Here is a 26,112-nt window from a genome sequence, read left to right on the forward strand (position 1 = left end):
AGCACAATGAACACGAACAGTATATCCTACATGGGGCGTCGTTGCGGCCCCCGGTGGTCCATGGCACCGGCATTGAAGCCGAACAATATGCTCCGATTTCGGGCTGCACCGAACGATGCGACACTATCTCTCCATGGCTGTCAATTAGCAAAGGTTGGGAAAGAGCGTAGGAATGGATCCACTTTTTATGGGCACGACAGGGCCTGCCTGTTTGGGACGAGTATGACAGAGCAGTAATTTGTAGAGACACCGAAGGCGATGTTTTGGGAACGCTGGTTCGCCGATGAGCGATCCTTGTGAGGCTATGGCCTGTGCGGGCTCGGCAGGTTAGCGCAGTTGAAAACGTTTCCCCGTCTTACCGAGACGCCGAACTGCATCGCCGGAGACGTGCTTCCTTCTTATTCTGGCGTCAGCAACCATTCTCCAGACAGGGCAAGAACTGGCCGACCACGCCCGTCGAACTTTCCCCGAGCAGGAGCGATCATTATCCGTGCCTTCCTGCCATCCCCTGAGCATTTTCCTATTTGTATTTTTGTCTCCCTTTTCAGTTTCTCCATCCTTTTCACACGTTTCCATCATTCAAAGATGGCCAGCGTTTCCAATCTGTCCACCATCGACGATTTGGCTGTCTAATCAGATCCCATCGACAACGGCTCTATCCCACTTGGCGATAAGGCACTCCGCGTATCGGTCGATCAGTTGCCTGGCGGCTTCGCGTCGTCGATCTGCAATGTATCCCACGGGTTGAGACTTTCCGGCCTCCTTTTTCTTCTCTTGTCTGCAGAATCCTATACAACGTCTACCCATGGCGCAAGTAACAAACAGCCGCCAGACCGGCTCCGAGATCGACCCGCTCCTGCCGCCGGCGGCCGGCGGCCAACGCACCATCGGCTACTCCAACGGCTTTTCCAGCGGCTTTTCCAACGGCTTTTCGAATGGCTCGTCTAGCAGCTCGACGACCGGCGTGCCCGGTGATACTGCCAACGCAACCGACAACGACGATGCCGCCAGCCGAAGCAGCGCTCGCAGGCGCCTGTCCGACGCCTCCTCGGCGGCCAACTCGCACCTCCTGACCCCAGGCCGCACCTACGCCATTGTCTTCAGCATGTGGGTGCTCATCTTCCTCCAGGCCAGCAACGTGAGCGGCATGACCATGGCCCAGTCTGCCGTCGCCGCCGACCTCGACGCCTACGAGCACGCCATGTGGTTCACGAGCGCCTACCTCATCTCGTCCGCGTCGTTTGCGCCCGTCATCGGCCGCCTGGCCACCGTGTTTGCGCCCTCGCACCTCATCGCCGCCTCCAGCTTGTGCTTTGCCGTGGGTGCCGTCGTGACGGCCTACGCCCAATCTCTCCCCATCTTCTTGCTGGGACGTGTCATTGTCGGCTTGGGCGCTGCGGGCACCATGTCCCTGACGCTGATTGCGGTGCTGCAGTTTACCAGCAAGCGCCGCCGGGGTCTCTTTGTCGGCCTCGCCAACGCTGGCTTCACCATTGGCCTGTCGTCGGGTGCCATCGTGTACGGCGCCCTGCAGGCGGCCGTGGGCTGGCGCGTGCTGTTTTTGATGCAGGCCCCCTTTGCCCTGCTGGCCGGTGTCGGCGTCCTGCTCAGCATGCCGAAACTCGGTGCCCATGAGCTCGGTGGCGGCGCGACGCCGGTCGACAAGCATGGTCGCGAGCTCACCGTGTGGCAGAAACTGGCCCGCATTGACTACCTCGGCGCCGCACTGCTGGCGCTCACCATCCTCTTGTTCTTGTACGGCCTGTCCGGCACCGTTCATCCCAAGTATATACTGCTATCGGGCGTCAGCCTGCTGCTGTTCATTGCCACTGACGTCTGGTACGTGCCCCGTGTCACGGGTGGCGAGCCCATTGTCCCGGTCGAGGTGCTCCGGTCGCGCGGCGTCCTGTTTTCCTGTCTCGCACAGCTCGGTGTCATGTCCGCCCGCTGGACCGTTCTCTACTATGCGCCCATCTACGTGTTGGCCGTGCGCGGCTTCTCGGCCGCCACCTCGGGCTCGGCCCTGATCCCGACCAATGTCGGGTTCGGCATTGGCGGCCTTGTTATTGGGTGGCTCCATGTGCGCCGCTCCGGCGCCTTCTGGCTGCCCTGCGTCGTGTCTCTCTTCTTGTTTGCCGGCTCGCTCGCCGCGGTCGGCCTTCTCAGCCGCGCCGACGCGTCCGGCCTCAGTACGGCCGCCTACGTCCTGGCCCTGTTTGCCAATGGCTTCTGCACGGGCGCATACCTCAACTACACCCTGGCCCACGTGCTGCACCTAACGCGGCCCTCGACGCACTTTATCATTACGAGCCTGCTCGCCACCTTTCGCGGCTTCGCTGGAAGCTTTGGAACATCCATTGGTGGCGGCTTCTTTATGCGCCGCCTGGCCATCCAGCTGGCCGATGGGTTCGCGCAGCTGGACGGCGGCAACCTGAGCAGCGCTCGCCGCACGCTCATCACGCAGCTGGCCGGCAGCCCCGCGCTCGTGTTTGGCAACGACCGACAGGGCCACGCAGTGCTCAACGACGCGGAGCGTCGGGTGGCCGTATCGGGCTACGAGTCGGCACTGGGCGAGCTCTACCGCTGGGCTGCTATCGTAGCTCTGGTGGTCATTCTTGTCCAGGCTGGCACCGGCTGGACGGCACCGAAGCCTCTGCCAGCTGTTGACACGGCTGAAGGTAGTGCTGTCTTCGGCGACGAGGACGAAGAAGAGGAGATCCTCGAGGCGTTTGCAGAGCACGACACTACCATGGAAGCATAATCTTGCCGGTGAGCCAACACCATGTCTATGCACCTATCATCTACGTTATTTACATCTACACCATTGTTTATCCATACCTTTACAAGGCATATATTTCCTGGCACCGCGATAGACAGAGAAAAGGACGATAAGAACGTTTCTCAAGTTGGACTTAAAGGGCATGTTGCAAAATACTTCGAATCGAGAAACAAAATGTTCAAAATATGATAATGTCGTGAGACGCTACTTTTATTTTATTCTTAGATGTAAAATATACAACAACATATATATGTATGTGAAATAAAAACAGATTCAACAAATGGTATCGTCGCAATAAAACCAACGGGCCCCCATTCGCAGTCGATGAAATTACAAGCATGAGAGAGCGTATTGTGCGTGCACATGTTCAAACCTGAACAGACGGTTGCAGTCTCGCTTCATTCCCTCTCGGTGCTAATGAGCGGCTTGCAGCTAGCCGAGCCGCTGTTACCAGTTCTGTAGGAACAGAAGGCACGTTCACTTCTGGTGTGTCCTTTTCCTAGTCCTGCTGTCTGGCGATGTCTTGCTCCGGCTGCGTTTTGGGAGCCCGGTTGTGGTCTGGACTGCCAACGTCCGGACCTCCGCCCAGTATTGTCATGTCGAGCTCACCAACAAAGCCCCGCGCCGGATGTTGCCCTCCCGCCTGTCCTGGCTGAAAGTCATATGGCGCCACTTTGGTCAGCTCGCGCGCATCGCGGAAAAAGGTCAAGAATAGTGGGTAGACCGTGCATGCCGCCATCAAGGCCACCACAATGATGAATGCAATTTGAATGGTACCACCCTGCCTCATGACTGCGTACATGACAAAAGGCCAAAACAGCGGGCCGGACGCGCCCATGGTGATGTACGCCGCGGCACGCTTCGTGCGTGCGCCTTGGCCGCGCAGTCCTATGGCAAAGATAAGCGGCCATATTGGGCCTTCGGCGAAGAAGAACAAGGCCACGGGCACCATGATTAGGTTGGCATTTTGGCTCGGGTGAAGAACGACGGTGAGAAGAGTAAACAACGTCGCCAATGCCGTCGAGATAGTTAGGATAGTCCGTGGTGTTGGCAACAAGCGGTTCTTTGGGTGCTGGACTCCTAGGTACACAACGTATGCGGTGAAAAATCGTGACACCGAGAACGACGTGTGGGCAATCAGCAAATAGTTCGGGACGGAGACGGCCAGACTATCCGGAGCGTCAGAGCCGGTATTGGAATCGGACCTTGAGGTGGCCATAGCCATGCTAAGAGCTATTGCCGGTAGGTCCCGGATACCGACACGAAATGTGGCCATGTTTCCGTTTGCTGTTGACGGGCCTGGTAGCCACGACGTGACGAGACGTTGGAAGTAGATGCTCATGCTTTCCTGTGACGCGACGTACGTCCATTGTGCAAAGACTGCCAAGATGAGGCAGACAGTGCGCAACTGCAGACCAAAAATTGTGCGCTTCTGGCCGTCCACCGGCATTCGGCTTGCGGCAAACTCGAGTTCGGCGTCGTGCAGTTCGGGAAGAGGCATATAGTAGAAGAACAAAATCAAGACCACGCAAAAGAGTGTGATTGCTAGGTAGGTCCACTGAACGTCGAGCAGTGCGGCCGCCTTGGTGTCTTCCATTGCATTGACTTTATTGAAGAATACGTTGTCAGCGAGAAGGCCGCTGAGGACACTTCCAACTCCTTGCGTCCCCTGCGCAAGGAGCAGTCGCATCTCCGCATACTCCATGGGACCGCATAAGACAATGAACGGGTTTGCAGCCGTTTCGAGAATGCTGAGGCCAAAACCAACAACGAAGCTGCTGATGAGAAACCCAGGAAACGAAGCCAGCACAGCACTAGGCCAGAACATGATGGTACCAATACCATAGAAACAGAGGCCCACCATAAAGGTTGCCTTGAAGCCGCCGATTTGATTTTCGCTTGAGTCTGAGTAGCGTGAATGCTTTGTCACGGCCGATGTAGCGACCGAGGCGACGGTGGCTGCCGTTGCAGGTATTGTTGCTAAGCCACTGGCCTGCCTACTGCGCTGACGCTTTTCGCGATGCGAAGTTTGACGGTATGGCACGGATGGCCGCCTGCGGTGGTGTTCATCGTGACGTAGAACCCACTCGCCGACCACAAGAGGCCCAAAGAGATATCCTCCTCCGAAATAGGCGCTTGTCAGGCCAAGCGTTTGGGCAGTTGTCATGTTGGCCACGACGGCCACCGCATCGTTTAGTGTGTTTAGCAGCCCATAGGAAAACCCCCAGAGAAAGAACAGAATGGACACGATGGTGCAATACCTCCAAGATTCAGATGCAGATGCTTCAAGCATGTTCTTTGGCATATTGACCTTGACGAACCCAAAATATACGCCTTTTCGGTGGCTGGAAGACTTGGATGGTTGAGATTTTGTGGAATGAGGTCTGGGGGCGATCGCGGCAATTGCGTGGCGGGTGGTGGATGCGATTCCTGATAAGAAGGAGCGAGATCTTTTTGAATTCGGGTTGGCAGAATCGCCGACATTCTGGCCGGAAATTGGATTACTAAGTTGTACGCCCCGTGCACGATCGGCAGTAGAAATCTGGTCCGATGCCATAACCGGCTGGCAAGGAGGAGCAACAGAACCAAGGCTCGCGTTTTGTCCCTGGGCAGCAGAGTCGCTCTCATCAAGAATCATCTGGGCTCCGCTTCCATCTCGACCAGCCAAACGCACAACTTCACCACTTGTGGCTGTCGCCTCTCCTCCTGCCCGCGTTTCCTTGGCGAGATTTGGCTGCGATGGTTCGGTGGCTGGTCTGTTGTGGCCCATTACCGTAGGACGGGTGTTCTGAAGTGCGTCACGCCGCGAAGAGGAGTTTGACGTTTCATGGCCTCTCGCGTAAGAAGAAGAGCCATAGCTGGGGCCGTCTGGGTCAATCACCAAAGCCGGGAAGATTTTAATCATCAGAGGTTTCAGGGTTGGGATGCACGCGCAAGTGATGCCGACGTTGACCTCAACGGCGGACCACATGAAAGAAAAAGACGCATTCCAGGCAAAATCAGGTCCGTTTCCGAATATCGAGTTGGGGTCAGAGGAGCTGCTGGGGTGGACAACGTTGATCGCTTGCTGCAGATAATAAATGCGAACGACATCAACAATAGCCACGAAGATACCGAGAGCAAATGTCACAACGAGGATCGTCTTTTGTCGAGAAGGGAGGTGCATGCCAGTCAGAACTGGAATTGGAAGAGCCAAGATGGCCAAGTCAGTGACGATGTTGACGGGCGCAGAGCAGATGAACTCGGTTAATAGAGGGATACACTGTCCAGTGTTGTCTTTGAACGCGGCATCGACAGGCCGGCACTGAAAGATGTTGAGGAAAGTAAGGACAATGCCAGCAACGTTGACAACAATGAGAACAATATAGGATCCTAGGCGAAGGACCTGGATTGTGTTTTTGGACAGCCGGAGGTAAAATATGAGAATGGATGTTTTTGTGGCCATGAGAGCAGGGTTCTAGAAGCTTGGTCAGTAAGGCCGAAAAAGGCAGATACCGTGGTCGCAAATCTTTACATCTCGGAAAGACATACATAGAGAATAGAGAAGACATATTCGCGTATCCGTAGGCGTGCCCGCTGGTCATGCGCGACGTTTTCGTCATGTTTCCCGAGCCCCGTCAGAGTTCCCAAGATAATGGAGAGACTGAGACCAAAGGCAATCAGCCAAGCGAGTACGATGAAGAAGTCGTCCCATCCGACGCGATGTACAATTCCGAGACGGCACACCATCCGAGAAAAGACAAAAACAGAGCACAGGACTAGTGTTGATACTGTGACTGCAAGGACAGCCGGGCCCCGGTCCGGCCCTATCGTGGAGCCCGTCGCGTCCATTGTCAAGTCGGGCACCCCCGTGCACACCGCGGACAGGGGACACAAATGTCTCTTCGTTGCTTGTGCGCCCCTTCTCAAATCGTACGCGAAAGGTTGTGCTACCTCGGACACCGTCCACGTTTCTCGGATTGCGTGTGGGGAGCAGGCGGAGACATTTGTGCTTGTAAGTTCGTTATTCCGTCATCTTTTGCCAAGCGACGTGCGAACCGAGCTATCGGACGCCAAATTCCGTCGTTCGTCTCGGTGAGTATGGCCAAAAGCCAATTATACGTCGATAGTATTTGGCATTCCAAAGTTCGACGGAGGAGAGAGGCAATGTCGAGAATCGTGGTAGTGAGAAATAAAAAGGTAGCGGTAAAGCAAAGAAAAAAAAATCGAGGCTTGGCCCAGTGGAGAGGCAGAGACGAGAGATGCGACAGAGCAGGCTAAGCATTGACGTAGGATCGCATGTATTACCGAATGACAGGGCCTGGCCCACGAACGTTGGCTTTTTGGCTACCGGAGTCGTTTGGCAGCAGCCGGTAGTGTAGGGAGTAAGTGGCCAAATGGTAGGAGACAAGGCAACTAGCACTGCTCATTGGCGTCTTTTGTAAGAATTTGGCCCAGTTGAAGGAATTGATGTATTAGGCCACGCACGTTTCTCGGGTAGGTGTTAAGAGTCAATATGTAAAAAAGAAAATGAAGGTCGGATTTGCACGCAAAGAGGAAGCCAAAGCATGCATGGGGCGCTATTTTGAGGAAAGCGGATTCTCAGGCCATGTGAATTCTGGTCGCGCAATTTCGCAAAAGCGAATTCCGCCAGCTGTTAAGAGAAGCGCCGAGCAGTGCAAGGCGCATCCGTCAACAAGGGTTATATATGTTAACAACAGCGGTGCGGCTTGAGGAAGGAGGGAAGTCGGGGCCTTGTAGCGAAAGTCTCCAATTAACGGGGAAAATAAACAACTTGTGGAGAATGTGACGGCAGCACTCAATTCCAAGTCGCGTGTGCGCGAAGCGAAACGCAATGGCCGTACAGTAGATAAATCTGTCTTGTTTGACAGAGATCACCGGTGATATAAGAGTGCATTCAACTGGTGCTCCGTTTTACGCCGTTGGAGTGGAGTTTGGGTCTTGAGAAAGGACTCCAAAGAGAAGCCGTGGGATTCAATGGGCAGAACAGCTGGCCGGCGAAGAAAGATCCTGTGGAGGAGTTGCTTTGACTGCTGCAAAAGTCAATAGGAAGATCGGTAAGACAAAACAAGGCGATGGCCAAGAGGTCAAGAAAACGTGGTGAGTTGTAAGCTCCAACAAAGAAAGCAAGGGAAGCGGGGGATGACGAAAATGTCCCAGGTCTGGGGAAGAGTCGGGCTGATTATGCTTGTGCTGATTATGCTTGTTCATGGCACTAGCTTTGGTAGCTCGGCGGGGAAAGGAGGCCATAGTTTGGTTGCGCTGCCGTGGGAGAACGAGGCCAGCCAATGGCGAATGACAGAAGACGTATCCCGTAGAACTGTGTTTCGATGCTTGGACTGTTCTGCATCGACCGAACGGTCTCGGCCATTCTCCGAACAGAGGAGCCCGTGCTCTACCAAATTTGTTGGTTCTGCTCAGCTCGCCGGGTCGAAAGAACAGAGAGCAAACAAGCCATCGGTAGCCACGGCCGCCAGCTGGATGGACCCGTCGTTCATCAAAAAGTACCGACTTGCGTGTAAAAATAGCTCCCTAATTTACGCGTAGGTTAACGATGTTGGTTAGCCATTTGAGGCACTAGGGACAAGACATCGCACGACAGACAAGGCTAACTAACCTGCTTCGTTTTGTCGTATTTGTTTCGTTCTTGGGCGATTGTCTGAATGGACCGGCCTGCTGCCATATGCCGGGCGCTGATCTGATCTGCTATTGTTTCGTCTGATGCTCCCAACACAATGGCTCTTTGGCCGCTCGCGTGGCTCTGTGGGCTCAGCTGGAGAGGACCGGATCTGGCTGCAACCCCATTGATCGACAGTGACTTGGCGTTCGTCAACGCCCTAGATTGCGGGGATGCGGGGCGCGCGCAGCGAGAGACAAATTCATTCGCAGCTTCGGCGGTCTCAGTGAAGCGTCGCGAACTGTTGTCATTGAATATTTGCGGCAATGTTTTTGTAGACTGTCGTGGATAAAGCTCAGGGGCTGGGATTCTGGACAGGTTCATAAATTTACCCAAACCGGCAACTCCAATCCCATGCCTTATTTCGTACAGGAAACTGCGATCGGACGAGCGGTACCATGGAAAAGGCGGGCCTGCCGATTTTGGCAGTGAGCAATGTGTGGCAGCTACGTCCTATTTCGACACTGGCAAGAGCAAAGTTTGTTTTGCTTTGCTCTTTCCACGATTTTATTTCCTGTTCGGGTAAGAACTATTTAGGCTCCCGCATCCGAGATGAGATTGTGGAAGCGTTTGCCGTCCGTCTCTCATGAGGTTTGTATCTTTATATCCCTGGCCGACCCTTCATGGCACCACACTTTCAAGAAACAGCCATGTCGGTGCCGGGCATGAAAGCTGTCAACGACAAATAGAGTAAATTCCTCTCTTTCGAAGTGCTTTCTTGAACTAGGAACTTACCCTCGATCCGGCGACTCTCATTCCTATCGAAATGGCGAGTTATTTCCAGCCCCATCTAAATGAATGCAACGGTAAAATTCGTGGTTAAAGCTGTTAATGCACGTAACTTAATGCATGTGCTTAATAGCTTGTATAATGAGATGCTTTCACCGTTGACACAAGACGAAGTTACAGCTACGCTCGGGACGGGATCCCGAGCAATTGTGAGCTGCGATAGATGCGTGCATTGAACGATGACATATCAAGACCCAGGACAAAAATTGACTTGCTGTATCTACGCGATAAGAGAGTTGTAGATATGTCGGCGACATCCAGCCCGAGGTAAACCGCTATTAAACCGAACCCGCGTTGCTGGCCAGGAAAAAGTCCAGTTCATTTCCAGGACCCCGGGCGTATTCATTCTCCGCCAGCTGCTCGAGTAGACTTAGGAACGGATCCTTTTCATCTCCTGCCGCGGTGCCTCCGGTGCTGCCGTCGTTGCTGCGGCCGTCAGGACTGTTCTGAAGAGCGACACCAGGTGTTGGCTTGCCCGCACCGGAGGATTGATCGGCAATCCAGGGCGAAGGGCTTGCGAAGGAATTGGTCGGCATTGTTGTAAACATAGGGTCGTAGCCGCTGAGCGCGACCTGGCCGTCGCCTTGGACCATACCAGCGTGGCCCATGTCCCGATGGGCGCCAGGTAGAGTAGCTGATCCAGAACCCGGCACGGCGACATTTCCAGCAAGAGTGGAAAAGGTAAAGCCTGGGCTAAAGGGTGTTCCCGAGGAAGGCAATGGCTGGTGCTGCTGTTGTTGCATCGGGTGCTGCTGTTGTTCCTGGGGTTGGCCGTGTAGACCCATCTGCGAGCCAAATGACAAGCCAGGCATATCGCCCATGTTAGACTGCTTGTCGTTGCCTAGCATTTGGTCGTCGATACTACCGGTGGGGTGTGGAATCGAGCGCGCCATCGAGCTTGGTGATGTAAGGAGGCCTGGGTTGTTGTGCGTTGAAAATGGGGCAGCTGAATAGGGTCCCCGCTGCAGTACCGGTGTTTGCGTGCTGCGAGGGGTTTGCATTCCACCAACAGGGTTATTGGCCCCGGGACCGCCTGGAAGCGCTATCGCCGGGACCGTCTTCCGACGCTTCAAACTCGGCCGCTCAGGGATGACCACATCCATGGCACTATCTCCACTGGCCGAATTCGCTCCACCATTGTTGGCACTGCTAGCACAGTTGGCACTGTTGCATGTGTCGCCAGACGGGTCTCTGTAGTCGACCTTTGTAGTATACAGGTTGTGGCCTGCATAGCTATCTGGCTTAAAGTCAACGAGAACATCTGCCAATATAAGGTTGGAGGCGTCAAAGTTGAACGATGAGCCGCCAGGCCCGCCAATGTTCAAATACCGATCGAAAAAATCTTCCAATTGGAACACTGGCGAGTACCGCATGGGGCTGTTGGAGACATTCTTGACAAGCTCCGTATGCGCACTGTAGATGCTTTGCAGTGTTTGGCGGTGGTGCTCGACACACGCCCAGGCATGGCGCATTTCGGCCATGTGCTGCATCTCCCGGGACAAGAACTCGGCTGATGTTGCAAAGATACCCATCTCGTTGCCTGCGGCATTCTTGTTATAATGCGCTCCATGGATATGGACCGTGCCGGCGGTGCAGATACAGTAGCCGACAAAGCCAGGCCACTCGATTTGGGGCATCTGCCTGCCAAGTTCCGTAAGCTCTGCAATGGCGTTGGCATGCAGGAAGCACATGTTTGTCGCCTCGATTTGCCAGGACTGATGCTGCCCTGTACCGGAGAGCTCGGCAAGATCGACGGGCAGGAAAGGTCGGTAGATGAGACAGTGTATGAGGTGATAAATGAGTTTGCTCATGACTAAAACGGTTGCGTCCGGTTGGCTAAAGAGCGTCTCGACGCTCGAGAAGATGTCCTGTGCACCCGTTGCCCACAGGTCCAGGTCTTGGCGAATTTTGGATAGATTCGATAGTGAGTGCCAGGGAAAGTGGGAGTCGCCTTTGACGCCGCCAGCGGCGAGATAGCGATTCGTGATGCCGAGGATCCGGCTGATGTCGATGAGCATACCGCTTCCGCCTTGCAGCCGTTTCCCTGCTCCGTTTTGAAGGTACTGCAGATTAGATGCGGTCTGGAAGAAGTCGCCATTTACAGGCATCGAGGTGGAGCTGTTCAGCCAACTCGGTAGTCGGAGGAAAATTGTGCTGTCATGAATGAGTGACGGTCTTTTCGAGCCACAGGCCATGAAGCGGTCCAGGAGGTAGCATGTCCAGAATAGACGCCTCCGCATTTCACGCTCTACAGGTGTGACACTGGCGTTGGCATCCATCTCACGGTGGAGCTCCAGGGCCACGGCCATGCCAATGGCATTTGCTAGTAATGGTCAGCTGTTGCTCGTGAAAGATGAAAGATGAGATTCGCAGTTACAGCAGCAGAGAGAAGGCCGTACATAATAACATGTAAGCTTTCTTTCCCTTGCCGGAGGCAACGAAGGCGAGGGCAAGAAGCAACAAGGTTTGGAGGCAGTCTATTGATGGTTCATCAACGTCAATTTCCGCGCGGGCGCGTAAGGCGTAGTCTTCGCCAAGACGGACTGCTGCTTGGTAGCCGTTTGGATGAGGTGTATATCTGTGGTTACTGTTAAGTTCTGGTTCCCTAGAAATTATGACAGAAACAGTCTGGACACCAGACTTACCGTGATGCCAAGGCACAGACAGACCCCAGCAAATGGGATGGAATCTGACCAAGCTGCAATCGTTGGCGAAATGACGATTCATCGAGAATGTGGAAAGGCTTTGCATGTGAGCGAGTAAAGTATGTGTGAAGTAGAGTATCGACTTGCACCGGAGGTGTCTTGTGTTGTTGCTGCTGGAAAGAGCTGAGCTCTGTATCGGGTTTCATTGGGACTGCCGGTGCAGGCATTTCAGGGCCATTTGTGGTCGACTGTTTCCTTGGCTTCTCTGTTGCCGGATCATCCGCAGCAGCAGCCTTTGAGCGTGAGGCTGTCGAGGAATCTCCAGAAAGTGCTGTTGTTGTCGCCGCCGCCCCTGGCGACTCATCCGAGCTCGGTGAAATGCCGCTGCCACTTCCAGATCCGGCGCCGCCGGCTTCACTGCCCTCGGCTCCTGCTTCATCGCCTCCCTTTTCCTTGAGCTTTTGCTCAAGGCCATCAACGCGCTTCAATAAAGCCTCCAGAATATCTGTTTTCGGACCCCGCTTCTTTGGGACAGCATCTAGAATACGGTCACCTGGTCAGACGTGCATTACTCTTACATGGGGTGTTCTTTGCGTGCGCATTGACAATGTGTATACGAGCTTGGCAACGAACACAACTCTGGACTTGCGCAGGAACTCACCGTAGATGCAAGCGCATTGAAACACCTGGCAAGCTTCGCAAGCAGGCCGCAATCTGTTACATTTTATCTAGACGAGAGGGGAAATTGTGTTGTTAGGACGAGCAGTACGGTAAGAGGCACATTTCGAACAATGCCTGGCAGCACAACTTACCTTGCGCTTTCGACAAGATTTGCAGTTCATGGACTCCCGCGGTTCGTTCGTGAGACGACGAGCCGGGAGTCGCTCGATGCCCACCTGAGGTCGAGACATGACGACGGGCCGTGCGCTGTGAGACGAGAAAGGCGCCACCGGTGGGTGTTCGACAACTGAGACTGACATGCCCGAGGTCATGTGGATAATGGATTGAACCGGCGGCGCATCCGGACGTGCGATGTAGAGGCAGGAGTCCGTCAGATCGTTCGGTGAATGCGATATGTGACGCTGCTCAGTTACGTGAGTGGGCGATGGTGAGGAGCGTGAGGAAAGGGTGGATAAAAATTGATGAGAGGGAAGTCAATAGGTGATTTGAGTGGCGCTTTGCTGTAGCGGTTCTCTGGCAACCTCGCAAAGAAGCAGCGTAGTTGGATATCCCAGCTCCAGCATATGGAAGAAGGCCTGCCTTCAAATTGGGTTTGGCCTCATGGATGTCTAGCACCCGATGAGGTACTGTGAGCCGCTGGGATCAAGAATCAAAGGCGAGGGGCAGAGTGAGAGTTGTTGGCTGCAAAGCTTGAATGAAAAGCCTTTCAAACGCTGAAACGCACGAATACTTCGAAATGGCAAATACCCTTGGAGGATTGGTATATAAAGCTCCGGATTCTCTGAAGCGAAGCGGACATCTGTTACTGGCTGTTTGGACTCGACGCCTCGCTGCCGGTAGCCATGCTCGTGGAACATACAGCAGACCTTTCGGGGTGGGGATAGATGCGCGCCGAAGACAAATGAGAACCGTTGAGAGCTGCACAGGATTGGTTGCGGGCACCGTGGGTGTGGCGTTTGGGAACGGGAGCTGTGTTGGCGGCGGGAAGGCGTCTCGGATGTGCGGTCGTGGAAGTTGAGAAGTGAGGGAAGATAATGACGGGGGAGTAACAGATGCAAGGACGGCCGACCACTTATGGAGCTTGAAAGGTTCAAACAGCGTCGGGTAGGTGCTTCCCCAATGTTTTGGTAATGGGGTCGTTGCGAGAAGGTGAACCTAAGCGGGAAAAGGCTAGGATAAAGAGAAGAGGTCGCGCCTTACATCCGGGGGAAGGATGTGTGGTGGCAAGGCAAGGCAAGGCAAAGCAATGGACAGGAGAACACCAGGGATGTAGAGAGAGACAGACAAGCCCCAGGGTCTGTCGTTCCTTTGGCTGGACAGACGTTGGGACGAGCAGGGGAGCAAGATGCCTCTGAAGTGGCCAGGGAGAAGCGAGTGTCTGAGCAAGTACTCTGTACACTTGAGAGGGGAGTTGTTCAAGTTGGGCGTCCCGCTTTAGATTTTCTCGGCTGCGCTCGAGCACAAGGCGCAACGCTAGGATGCGTTCAAAAGTGTGTGGAGAAAAGAAGACGAGACGCCGAATGCAGACGGATGAACAGGAGACGGAGGTAGTGGCTGCGGTGGAGGAGGGGAAAGACAGATGCAAAGAATAACCGAGTGGAGGGCAGTAGTGGGCGGACCGTTGTATGCACCTGTGGGCCTACTGCTATGAACAAAAAAGACATGAAAAGCCTCGTGCGGTGTATTCCGTCGGTGAGAAGGCGGGGACAAACATGAGAAGGGTGCCGGCCGGAAAGCAAATCGAGTGACAGTCTGTCATAAAGACGGCCACGAAGGTTTACCGTGACTGCTGGGGATCTCCGCGAAAGAATGAAAAAAGAAGACAAAAAGAAAGAAGGGACGTAATTAGGTTGCCGGAGGTAAACGAACAGCAGCGGGCACGAGGACAATCAAAACGGAAACATGGGACTTGGAGGATTGGAAGACGAGGAGACAACGGAGGCCTGGCCAGTTTGTTGGGTCTAGGGCCGTGGCGAACGCTAAACAGATATGGGGGCACTGGGGACACTGGGCAAGACGTCTCTGTTCTGGAAAGCCCAGAGTCGTCGAGTTAGCGCCGTTGCAGCAAAAGGGGTCCAAGGAGCACCAGTGGAACAGGCCATCGGCATCTGTGAGTCCGTGCAAGGGAACAAGGGAGTGGCCCGCTTCGTGTGGTGTGGTCTGGTTTGGCTTTGTTTGCACGTTGCCGGCTGTCGTGACGTCTTTCAGTTGCTCCGCTGACCCGCATCAAGCTTTGGTTTCTTTGTGAGGCGCACGACGTCCAAAGGAAATGTTCAGTAAAACGTGCCGAGAGCCCTGTCTGATCAGAATGGCCCTGTTGACTTGCAGCAGGACTGGGGATTTACTGGCAGCGGCGTCGGTCTCGTCGGTCTCGCTGATTAGTATGGCTCTCTGGCCATATGACTTCTTTGGCTTCTCGTATTCGCAGTGCCTGGCCTGCTAACTTGGGTGGAATACCGTATTTCAGAAATGATAATACCAACTTTGACCGTTGTTGCATGTCTGGTGAGGAGAGCCGTGGTGTGTGTCGCACTCACGCGCCTTGTTTCTTGTAGCCCGGAAACAATAGCCAGAATGGAGATGGCGGTTTTTTTCAATATAGGCGCGACGGACATGTGTTCTTTTTGAGCAAGGCCGGAGATGCTCTTCTTCCATGTGCGAATTTAACGGCACAACACATCTTTGATTTTGAGTAGGTCTCCTTGCGGCAAAAGTTGCTCAATTAACCAACTGCGGCCGTCGAGCTCACCCTGGATGAGGCTGGAAAATGATAGATTGCCCTTTTCGGATGCGTTGTAACCGAATTTGGTGCTCGGGGAGCTGGTAGTCAGGACCGCTGAATGATGGATATGATACAAACGTGTTTACGAGTCCATTCACAAATATGAAGTATTTGGGAACTCAGGGGGTGGTAGTAAGTCTCTGCCCGATAGTTCCTTCCACGTTGGGTAATTCTATTTTGTTTGGAATGTCGACCGCCAATAGAGTGCATGGTTATTCTTTCCCTATCAATTGCAAAATCACTGCTGATTTCGGCAAGCAAGACCTCGAATGCTCATTCTTGTTTTGGATATTCAAAGCATGCCGTAATAGGCAAGGGCACCCCGTTGCTCGCCGATGGCCCGACATCAGTATTACCAAACTATACAGTACTTCAAGCATCATCAAGATGGAAACAGTGCGGCACCAAAAGGCCTCGCCTGCCTACGTCGTTCGTTTGTTCAAACGGGTCGGGTCCGCTTGTGGCGTTTTCCTGTGCCGCACGTTGTGGTCGCACAAGAAACAGCACAACAACCAGAGAATGCCTCCAGAATGCCTCCAGGTGGCCGCCACATCGCGACCACCCAGGGACTCCTCTGGTGTCCTGCTCGCCTTACGACGTAGATGGCGTTGACCTCATCTGTTTCACACATATGCCGATCTCGACCAAGCCCCCGACGCCCATCTATCTCAGACCGGAGACTTGCTGTGTTTGGCGGCACATCAGATGCTGGGGGAAGGGGGCAGTGATGATACGGATAGACGATAGGCGCTCGCCATATAAACGAGGCTTCCTTGTTCACACCGTACGGTGTGTGTCAAACTCGTTGTCCTGTGCCTTTCTTCGTCCTTCGAACGTGGGCAAGGTACATTTCCTCTCCCTTCCCATGCTGTGTCACCGCCCTGACATGTTGTGTAAGTACAACCCGCGGTTCTGATTGTATCCCGCGTTTCTGTACATGCTGTCTCGCTTTCAAATGCTCTCTTGTCTCTGAAAAACCTTAAACTTATGTGATTCCTCGTTTCATATCCGACCACACGTAAGGCTTTGTCATGGGCGTCGGTCTCTGGGTATCGCAAACGAGATCCGAGTCGGGTATAATCTTGGAGATTCCTTGTGTTTTTTTTTTTTTTCCCTACAGCCTTTCCCACAGCCTTTCCTACAGTTTGACCCTGCCACAGGTATTTGTCACGCTGCTACTGGCTTCGGGCCACTGCAAGCCCAATGAGAGACAAGAAGGCTTGTACGACTGTGATGAGATAAATAGGCCTTACACAACACGGCCACTCGTCGAGACGAGGGCAGTGCGTGTGCTGGCTATTGTTGGTGTCGCTTGACGCCATGCCATGTGGACAGCAACCAGGTGCGCATGCAAAACATATGAACATATATTAACATATTGTTTATTGCAGGCCACCAATGCCATTTCGTCTATCGGATGTATTGCTGCATTCCTCGTAGTTTCGGTGGCCTCGTTTTGAAACCGAGGAGTAAAAAAAAAGTTTCTCTGTGTCGATGTGCACCGACATAAGGAACGACAAGCGGCTAAATACACGCACGGGTAGAAAAAAGAAACATAGAAGAAAAATACAGACGCGCACATGGACTCCAATTCAAGATGCAGTCATCGCATAAAACGAGGGTCAAAAAGACGAGGGTCGAGCATGAAGCTACACCATGATGAGCGACCAACGCACCCCAGTTGTGAGTTGCCAGAAGAAAACCGGGTTTTGGAATGTATTTGGAGTCCAGCAGGAACGCCTTCTCCAGCTCTAATACCACGCTCCGTCTGAGGTGTGGAGGTGAGCATGGAGATCGCGCTCCTTAAACAGGAAAAGTCCCGGAAAAATTACGATTTTCCACCAGTCATGAAACTCAGCTTTGCTTCGTCAATTCCCCATAGCTCCCCATCATTAGGCTGGGGACTAGCCTGATGTTGGCTACGATGGAGTTTGGGGTAAAATGCTGGCAGAGACCGTCGACATTGTAGAAGAAGGGCCGACATTCAGACGAAATTCGTGAAGCTCAATGGTATTGTTGACACGCGTCTGGATTTTTCACCTCCGAATACCTAAAAGATAAAGTTAAATCATGACATTGCGCTAGGTGCCCGAAATTGCAGACAAACCGTCTTGACGGCGTGTAGTGTATGTGTCTATTATGTAGAGATACCTGAGAAACTGACAGCAGCTATATGCCCAACACATGAGAATATATATTCAAAACAAGGCAAAAAGTAAACTCGCTCCTAGAATGGACTCCTGCCGCCGGCAAGGCGCACGAAGCTATAAGGGACGTTTTGTCCAACAAGTAGCCTCAAAGTCTCGACCGTTGTGAATGCGTTAACATCCGACGAACCGTAGACCGCAAATCCGCTTTGCTCTGCCACGAGACCAGGGTCGGCCTTCCGCGACGCAAACGAGCCGCTGCCCGAGTCGGCAGCAAGGTCGAGGAACACTTTCCGTGTGCTGCTTGCGTTGATAGATGTCTCCGTGGTATCTGGCGGTGGCGATTTGCTGGATCCGAAAACACGGAGCAATAGACCAACCAAATTTCCCTTTTCGGGTGCAAGTGCACTGATGATCACAAACGGAGACGCAAAGTCATCGTGAGCGCCGACGGTACGCGCCTTCTGCAGGCTTTCCAGCGAGTTGAAAGGCTCAATGATCATGTCACCAGCCAGAGCAGACGGCGTCTTGAAGCCGACGGTATAGACTTTGCTGATACGGAGCGCGCCCAGTGCAAATACGGCGCTTGCGGCATCGTCCGAGGAAGACGCAAGAACGACGGCGGTGCGACCAAAGTAGGCAGAGGGGGCCAAATCACGGGTAAGCGTGCTCAAAATACCGCGCCAAGAGGCGTTGTCGAAAACAAGTTGCGTGTTTGGCGACAAGGTCCCGCTGCCACTGACAACTGAATGACTGCTACCATTGCCGTTGTCGTTCTGGTGATGGTATGGGCTCGAAGGTTCGGAAACCTCAGTCGATTGTGGAGGTGAGGATAATGATCGTACAATAATAGTGTCGAAATTGCCGATGACGCGAGCCGCACCTGTCAGAATTGGCCCTGCTCCGTCTCCCAGAGAAGAGAAAAAGGCACTTTTGGAAATAAGGCTGGCGTAGGACAGAGGTGGGTGAAGATACGCGCCGCCAAAATTCTTCTGGTTGCACCAGGTCTCCACACGGTTCGGTCCTTTTGGTTGCTGTTCCACGACGGCGAACTGGTGAGGGAGTCCGAGCTCATTGAAACATTTGACGTAAAACGGCGCCTGTGGTGTCCCGCTGCGACTCGAAGGGCTTGTGATGCCGTATATAATCTTCTTCGGGAGCTGCCCAAGCATCGACAGCGCGGCATTCGTTTCGGCGGCACTCATTTGTCCAGGGGCCGCAATCACGGGGAGCAGTGGGTGCGTGATCGGAGAAAAGACATGGTTTTGGGTCCTCGAGAACTGGCCCATCTCGCCCATGTTGACAGCTGATAGTGGGGGCCCATTCGGGTACTCTGCACGTATCTTGGAGCGGAAGTACTCCAGCTCAAAGTTCTCGTTTCGGTCGTTGATGTAGGTAATCATCTTCACAATATCAGCATACTTGCAAGACTCGGCGTAGATAGCTTGTGCCTCCGGAGTTGGCCATTTCAAAGTGGAAGAGAAGTCGTGGTATGCGGACATGATGCGGCTGTTGCCGCGCCGTTCATATAAACGCTTCCGGATGGTCTCGGGAAGCCACAGCTCAACATCAATGTACTCCACACCCCACTGAATGGCACGGTACAGATACTGATAATACAAATCGGGATTGTCCATGGGGAAACGGCCATTCTCACGCTGGCAACGCGTCGTGAAGATGATAGGGAGCTCGGTACGCTGGCGCAACGTCATAACCTGTTCACCCACGTAACTGAGACTGGGAACTGCCGCAAAAGCCCCATCGGCCAGGGGTTCTTTCAGTAAGTCAACCCGGATTTCGACAGCGTCGGAACCAACAGTCAGGATGTCGATATTGGGAAGCGCAACTCGAACATCGGGGAACGTGGTGGAGATGAAGTATGTCCGTGGCTTGTCCATCAGTGTCTGATGATGGTTGATCTGGCCAAGAGTGAAGGAGATAAGCCGCGAGAGGTCACGGCGGAAGAAGGGTGTGTTTGTGTAGAGGAACTCGTAGTCGCACTGCTCAGAGAGTGCGCTGTCAGGAGGCATACCCAAACTCACGCAGTGAGCATTGATGGCGACCACCAGATCTGTGTTCCTTGAGCCGATGTCTGCCTTGGCGTTGTCTGCGTAGATTCCTATAACCCGTTCCTTGTCTGCTATTGATATAGCCTCGAAGTTTGGCCGTTTGCAGTATGGTTTCCCAAGTACTTCCGCAAAGACAGAGATAATCTCCTCTTGGTCACGCCCATAGACAATAACGACGATGCGTGTGTCCCCTCGCTGCGGACCGCTGCCAAATTTGCTGCCGATGGCAAGTCCGGACATGCGAACCGGGGTATCCAGAGCTGTGTCCGCGGTATCTGATCCACTCGACGCGCTCTCCGCCTGTCTGATGTCCAGTACGTCGCTTGCCGCGGCAGCCTGCCGTGGCACACCCGTCGGCACAGAAGGCATTTGCTGAACGGCAGCCATGCTTCTGGCCGGCCAATCTGTATGTGTCACCGGTGAGGTATACCAAATGGCACTGCCAGTTGCCTGGTTTGTTGCTGGTGTTCGTTGGAGTCGCCCGTTATGATCAACGACCGGATGTTATAGTTTTGTGAGACAATAAGCCGGTTTCGTGATAGGATATAAATGCATATCCTGCCGTCAAATTTTGGTGTGATTTTGTTGTCGTTTGTTTTATGAAATAACCAACACAATCCCCATCAGGATATAAAGTACCTTAACAAGGAACAAGAGGATACCAGGATAGAAGACCAGCCGTCAATTGACAGGATGTCTCGAAAAGAAGGCGGGATTTGTGCAAGAAAAGATGGAATGGCCCGGGGGGGAATTGGGTTGTAAGTGAAATATTTGACACAGCCGGAGTTTGAAGTGATTTTGATATTGGAGAACGAGGTCAAAAATGAGAGCCGAAGAATGCTGCACACACCATATGACTGAAACGAGTGGGCAGAGAAACGTATATGAGAGCAATGCAATGCAGACTGTTAGGTGAATGAGCTGGGTAGGTGCAAGTATTGAAATGGCAACGCAGCGAGCGGCGAAACAGCAGCGCAGGAGACTTTGACAACCAGAAAAGAAGGGGAAAGCAAAACGATAGCACACAGAAGGAGGGAGTGGAGCGGGTCGATGGAATAAGCGCTTTGATGGTATGGGGCCTGGCCTGGACAACTGGCAAGATATTCCGCCTTCGTAGGGACGTTTGCTTCGTCGGCCAGCAGACAAGGCGCAACGGTGCCGCGAGAGGCGGAGCAGCCAGTGATGCAGGAGACGCCGCGAGGAAGGGGACAGGCGGATGAGAGCCAAAAGGGAGAAAATCGGCCAGGGGGCCAGGGCAGGACGAAGGCTGGGCGAGGATGATTGACGGCGGGGCCGGGGAAGAGGAAAGAGGACAGGAAAGACGAACGGAAGAGAGTCTTAGTGGTGCAAGTCGATTCGGTGCAATGTGGACACGCTGAGGGGCGTGGTGCACATGTGATGGTAGCAGGAGGAATTGTTTCCAGGAGTTGAATAAGCTCGGCGAATATCGCGGCCGTACGCAGTATTTGGTTTCCGCAGGCGAGAGGAAGGCCAAGGCGAGGAGGCCAAGCGCACCACTTTGTCGACAAGGATAGGATGTGTCAAGCGTAAGTCAAGACGTTGATCTCGGCACTTCGACGTGGTCGCCAACAGTCGTCAATATCAGCTGGCTAGGTGTGCTTGAAGTCTGACGATACTCGGTGATTATGTATGGAGCCAAAGACGATGAGAGCACGATGGTATGGCAAGCCAAGGGGCCCGCAACAAGATCGTTGTTTCCGATTATGGGATGTACTTCACTTGCAGCAGTCGCAGAAAAGACGCCAATCATCTGTCGGACGCACTTTCCTACAGGGACAGATACGGTCTGAGGAAAGCGTGTCGCTGTGTCGCTTCCAAGGAAGGCCCGTCTGGCTGCAGTTCACGATCGCTCGTTCCTTCCAGTCCTGTTCTTTCACGTGGCGCAGGGGAGTAGACGACTCATAGCTGGCATCGTTGCTGGTCTAGAGCATTAGGAGGTGGTAGATACGTCGAGGAAAGAGAACATCAATCAACCGACCGCCGTTGTCTGGAATTGCGCATAGGGAATGGTTTGTATTGGGGTACCAAAATATTCCGGCGACGGAAGGCCAATCTTTTTGCGCACAGCTCATGTCACGTAGTAGGGATCAGGTTGCTTGGCTGGTCCTTCCTCGCACTCTTTAACGACTAATGCTTGTCCATCGCTCTTGCTGAGTGCCGCCGGTTAAACACCTGCAATTGGAGGAAGCAGCGACCGTCGATCTTTTGGGGCGCTACTGGACAGGCTCACAGGTTCCCACTGCGCGTACTTTAGCAGTGGCAATTCTGGAAGGAGGCCATTCCCCGGAGAAGGCGCGTTCCACTTAAAGCCAGCTGTTCCTCACCCCGCAGAAATAGAGAGGAGAGGGGATTGGGGCCAGGTGTCTGTGGGCCTGGTTTGCTCTCCAAGGAAGTAGCGACGACGGAAACATGCTCCAATTGCTGCCGAAACAGGCAAGAGAAACAGGCAATGGTATGGGGGCAGGAACGACCTGGCCATGCACAAAACAGCAAGACCAAAGATAAGAAGCCCACAAAGATAGTAACGCATGGTAAACACGCAAATCCAGAAGATCCATCATATCCAAGACCACACGCCAACATGGATACATATTCCGTCCTTGCCCAAGGCCCCGAATTGTTCCACCACAGATGCACGAAGATCCGTTGGATCTGCCGGGGTCTGGTCAACCCTTCCCTTGGGCCTTGCTACTGCTACGAAAGAACGAATTGCTCGAATGCAGGCAGTTGCAAGCGGAGGCCAAACAAGACTCGGGATACTTATTCTCTGCCAACGACGTGATACCACACTCGGGCAGGATGTGCAACGGGGAAACAGGCCACGGGTAGCTCAAGGGATCCGGACCTGGACAGCTATGAACAAATACGAGCTTCCGTGGGGATATGGCATTGCTATCCTGTCATAGCATGCGGGATCGTGCAGAATTCCAGCCATCTGTGTTACCGGCTTTACGTGGAGAGCTCAGGTGTCTGTCTGGGCATAGTTTTGGTGCAGTTGCTTGACGCCATTTTGTGTTCCACATGGCGTCGGACATACTATGCGATCAATGTCAGTTTTCTTTTGATGGTAATACAAGTCACTAATATCAGTGTCTTGTCTAGGCTCACCCACTCCAGCTGGTGCACTTCGACCCAAATCTCTTGAGGAACACGAGGAATGCTGGCCCGCGTCTGGCTTGGGTCTTCCGCACCGTCCATGCAACTGTCAAGTGCGTCGTCGGATGGTTCCCTTTCCCGAACGGGATGCCCGGGGACGCCAAAGAATCCAAAACGACCAAATGGCCTCAACCTTGTGAGGAAACCAAACCGGAGCCATGCGAGGCTGGCCTAGTGCTCCACACGCTAAGGCCCCCAAGAACATTGATAGTTTCGCCGGAAGGACGAAATATTCTCCGCCAATGAGCGAGGGCCGAACGGCAATGGTGACCACTGTGCCGATCTGACATTGGGATGTGGAGAATCACAAAACGACGTACGGCATACGACAAATGGCAGACGACATACTTAACAGTTGATATGAAAACCCATGAGACGATGGTGAGGATGGCGAGGATAGCTTCGCCAGTCGATTGGGGAGGCTCGTCAATGCCAGCCAAGCGCGGAAGAGCAAAGAACGAAGAATTCAATGAAGCACTCGTGCAGCTAGCCGACTTTCTGCTTCGGTGTGGCCTGCGACGATAATACGGACACAATGCTCTGCAAATTTTTTGCTTGAAAATGCACCGCAAGATTCAATACTTTCAGTCTGGCTTGCATGTATCAGTCATTTATATATGTACTGCGCACAAAGGCACAGAGGAGAGGCGACACTTTTAAGCTACTCGATGTGAGCTCTCAGCTGGTTTACGGTAACACGACAGGTGAAAATGCTATCTTTACGAACGCCCGCCAAAGGAGTGGTGGCTTTACTTTGCCCATTGTAGCCGACTTGCTACCCGGATTACGGTGTCTTGCGTCGTTTAATAAGCATGGTATGCTGAGGCTACACACGACACAAGGATCAATCGGGGAATTGTCCGACGGCAAAGCAAGCTTCTTTTTCTGCGGCTGTTTATCCAAATTGACCTCATCCAAGTTGGCCGTGTCCCATTGCTTGTCATGTTACAAATTTCTCTGCATTATCGACCATCATGCGTTGTAGAGTTACCTCCTTCCCACACGCCCAGCCTCCTCCTCGAAGGGACGCGCCAGCAGGAGCAGGCTGAATGCCGGTGACAGTATGGAACCATACGCTCGGGATTGTCTCGCCTGCCAGCGAATTCTTGACATGTTCTCTCGTGTTGTCGCATTTCAAACTCCTCCTCTACACCGTGTATTTCTACAAGACAACATTGGCTTGCTTCATTACATCCCGTTTCCACTGTTTTTATTTTGAAAGCCGTGAGGTTTGATACAGTTCGAACAATCTGAGTGTCCAAATCAAAAAAGTCGAGTCAGCGAGAGAGGGAACCGCACATTTGAAGACGAACCAGCGATGTCATCGCACGTGGGCATCGTCACACGAACAAGGCCAACAATAGTTGGCAGCATGTTCGGCTCCGACGTCCCGACAAGGTTCGTATGGTTAGGATGCTTTATTGATTTTTACAAATTTTGCCATTTTCTAATCAGGTCTTGTGGGTCAGGGACTCGACTTCTTTATTAGCAAAAGCGTCTTCACGAATTCACAGTCTCTCGGGACTTTACAAGGGACCATGTTTATTCTCACGGCCCTCCGTAAGTGTATCTGCCGAAAAAAAGTGTCTATGAATTGTTAGGGCAGTTGACTGTGGTGTCACAATACAAGCTTCTCTCCGCCTTCTTTAGCATCTCAGTTCATTGTCTTTCAAGTGAATGGACAGCAAACACGGCGCTGGAGACCAAGTCGGTCAGTGGCACGCTTTACGGACTCAGAAGCGGAGCGGCATTGCCGTGATCCTTCCTCCGCACTTTTCCTACAAAATGCTAATGCCGATAAGCACCGAGGGCATTCCTGCCGGCCTTAACAGGCTCACAATCACAAATAACGGGTGTCAATGTCCGGATGCCCCATCTCTGCTGTTGGGGCCGCACTAAAACAGAACGACAGGCGGGCCAAAAAAGAGCAACGTCGGTGACATGATTCGGGGCACCTCGTTGTCAAAGAACTCGTCTTCCGTTCAATTGAAAGTATCACCAAAAGCAAGGCCATCGTCATAAAACAATACCGGCCAGCATACAACATCGTCGTACATCGCGACAGCACATCAGCCTCGCGTTGTTCCACTATTGTCGCAACCGACCCCAATCTCACCCACTAGCTCTCACCTCACACTACCGACTGACACAATGCCGAAGCTGTTTGATCCAGCGCCGGAGCCGGTCTCGGAGCTGGGCCACTTCCGCATCCTGTCGACGACCTCGAGTCTGCGCGTTTCGCCGCTGGCGCTGGGCGCCATGTCCATTGGCGATGCGTGGAACGACTTCATGGGCAGCATGGACAAGGAGGCGTCGTTCAAGCTGCTGGATGGGTATGTGGCCAAGGGCGGCAACTTTATCGACACGGCCAACAACTACCAGAACGAGCAGTCGGAGACGTGGCTGGGCGAGTGGATGGCGGCGCGCCAGAACCGCGACCAGATTGTGCTTGCCACCAAGTTCACGTCCGACTACCGCTGCTACGACGTCGGCAAGAACAAGAGCCCCAACAATTCGGGCAACGGCCGGCGCAGCATGCGCAACAGCCTCAAGGACTCGCTGCGGAAGCTGCAGACGGACTACGTCGACATCTTTTACCTGCACTGGTGGGACTACTCGACGTCGATCCCCGAGATTATGGACGGCCTGCATGCGCTCGTGCAGTCCGGGCAGGTGATGTATCTGGGCGTGTCGGACACGCCGGCGTGGCTGGTTAGCGCGGCCAACACGTATGCCGAGGCGCATGGCAAGACGTCCTTTAGCATCTACCAGGGCCGGTGGAACGTCATGATCCGCGACATGGAGCGCGACATTATCCCCATGGCGCGGCACTTTGGCATGGCGATTGCGCCGTGGGACGTGCTCGGCGGCGGCAAGTTCCAGTCCAAGGAGGCCATGGCGAAGCGCGCGGCCCAGGGCGAGGGCCTGCGGACGCTCTTTGACACGCCGACGGCCGGACGGCAGTCAGACGAGGAGCTGGCGTTTAGCGAGGCGCTCGCCAAAGTGGCCGGCGAGCACGGCGTGACGTCGGTGACGACGATTGCGCTGGCATACGTGCTGTCCAAGGCGCCGCGGGTGTTCCCTGTGCTGGGTGGTCGCAAGTTGGAGCACTGGGACGACAACATCAAGGCGCTGTCGATCAAGCTGACGGACAAGCAAATTGAATATCTGGAGAGCGTCAAGCCGTTCGATTACGGATTCCCCCACAACTTTACAGGCCGGGACCCGCTGATTACCGGCGTGTCGACGGGCCAAGTGGCCATGGGCTCCAAGGTAGACTACTCGCAGCCGCTGACACGGAGAATCTAGGGCCGAATACGAGGCCTACTCTTCACCATGCGTGGCGTGTTGGAAATGTACATAAAA

The 26,112-nt window shown here is 53.6% G+C and overlaps 6 protein-coding genes across 6 annotated transcripts; 2 read left to right on the forward strand and 4 right to left on the reverse strand.

Annotated features, from left to right (window-relative positions):
• Window positions 1–805: 805 nt before the first annotated feature.
• Window positions 806–2,761, forward strand: SPBR_06898 (MFS multidrug transporter; the record flags this gene model as incomplete). Its single annotated transcript, XM_040765154.1, has 1 exon — window positions 806–2,761. One exon carries the CDS (start codon window positions 806–808, stop codon window positions 2,759–2,761), a length of 1,956 nt encoding a protein of 651 aa, XP_040617275.1.
• Window positions 2,762–3,278: 517 nt separating this feature from the next.
• Window positions 3,279–4,946, reverse strand: SPBR_07051 (major facilitator superfamily transporter monosaccharide; the record flags this gene model as incomplete). Its single annotated transcript, XM_040765306.1, has 1 exon — window positions 3,279–4,946. The coding sequence occupies one exon, from the start codon at window positions 4,944–4,946 to the stop codon at window positions 3,279–3,281; it is 1,668 nt and encodes a 555-aa protein (XP_040617276.1).
• Window positions 4,947–9,523: 4,577 nt separating this feature from the next.
• SPBR_06852 (fungal specific transcription factor domain containing protein) lies at window positions 9,524–11,554 on the reverse strand (the record flags this gene model as incomplete). Its single annotated transcript, XM_040765108.1, has 1 exon — window positions 9,524–11,554. The coding sequence occupies one exon, from the start codon at window positions 11,552–11,554 to the stop codon at window positions 9,524–9,526; it is 2,031 nt and encodes a 676-aa protein (XP_040617277.1).
• Window positions 11,555–11,722: 168 nt separating this feature from the next.
• Window positions 11,723–12,882, reverse strand: SPBR_07449 (uncharacterized protein; the record flags this gene model as incomplete). The annotated part of the gene is made up of 3 exons (XM_040765703.1): window positions 11,723–11,823; window positions 11,940–12,414; window positions 12,703–12,882. 3 exons carry the CDS (start codon window positions 12,880–12,882, stop codon window positions 11,723–11,725), a joined length of 756 nt encoding a protein of 251 aa, XP_040617278.1.
• Window positions 12,883–17,580: 4,698 nt separating this feature from the next.
• Window positions 17,581–19,956, reverse strand: SPBR_06704 (3-dehydroquinate dehydratase I; the record flags this gene model as incomplete). The annotated part of the gene is made up of 2 exons (XM_040764960.1): window positions 17,581–19,500; window positions 19,543–19,956. 2 exons carry the CDS (start codon window positions 19,954–19,956, stop codon window positions 17,581–17,583), a joined length of 2,334 nt encoding a protein of 777 aa, XP_040617279.1.
• Window positions 19,957–24,897: 4,941 nt separating this feature from the next.
• Window positions 24,898–26,055, forward strand: SPBR_07452 (aryl-alcohol dehydrogenase Aad14; the record flags this gene model as incomplete). The annotated part of the gene is made up of 1 exon (XM_040765706.1): window positions 24,898–26,055. The coding sequence occupies one exon, from the start codon at window positions 24,898–24,900 to the stop codon at window positions 26,053–26,055; it is 1,158 nt and encodes a 385-aa protein (XP_040617280.1).
• Window positions 26,056–26,112: the final 57 nt, after the last annotated feature.

This window comes from Sporothrix brasiliensis (genome assembly GCF_000820605.1).
Source record: "Sporothrix brasiliensis 5110 chromosome Unknown Cont20, whole genome shotgun sequence".
Classification (NCBI taxonomy): domain Eukaryota; kingdom Fungi; phylum Ascomycota; class Sordariomycetes; order Ophiostomatales; family Ophiostomataceae; genus Sporothrix; species Sporothrix brasiliensis.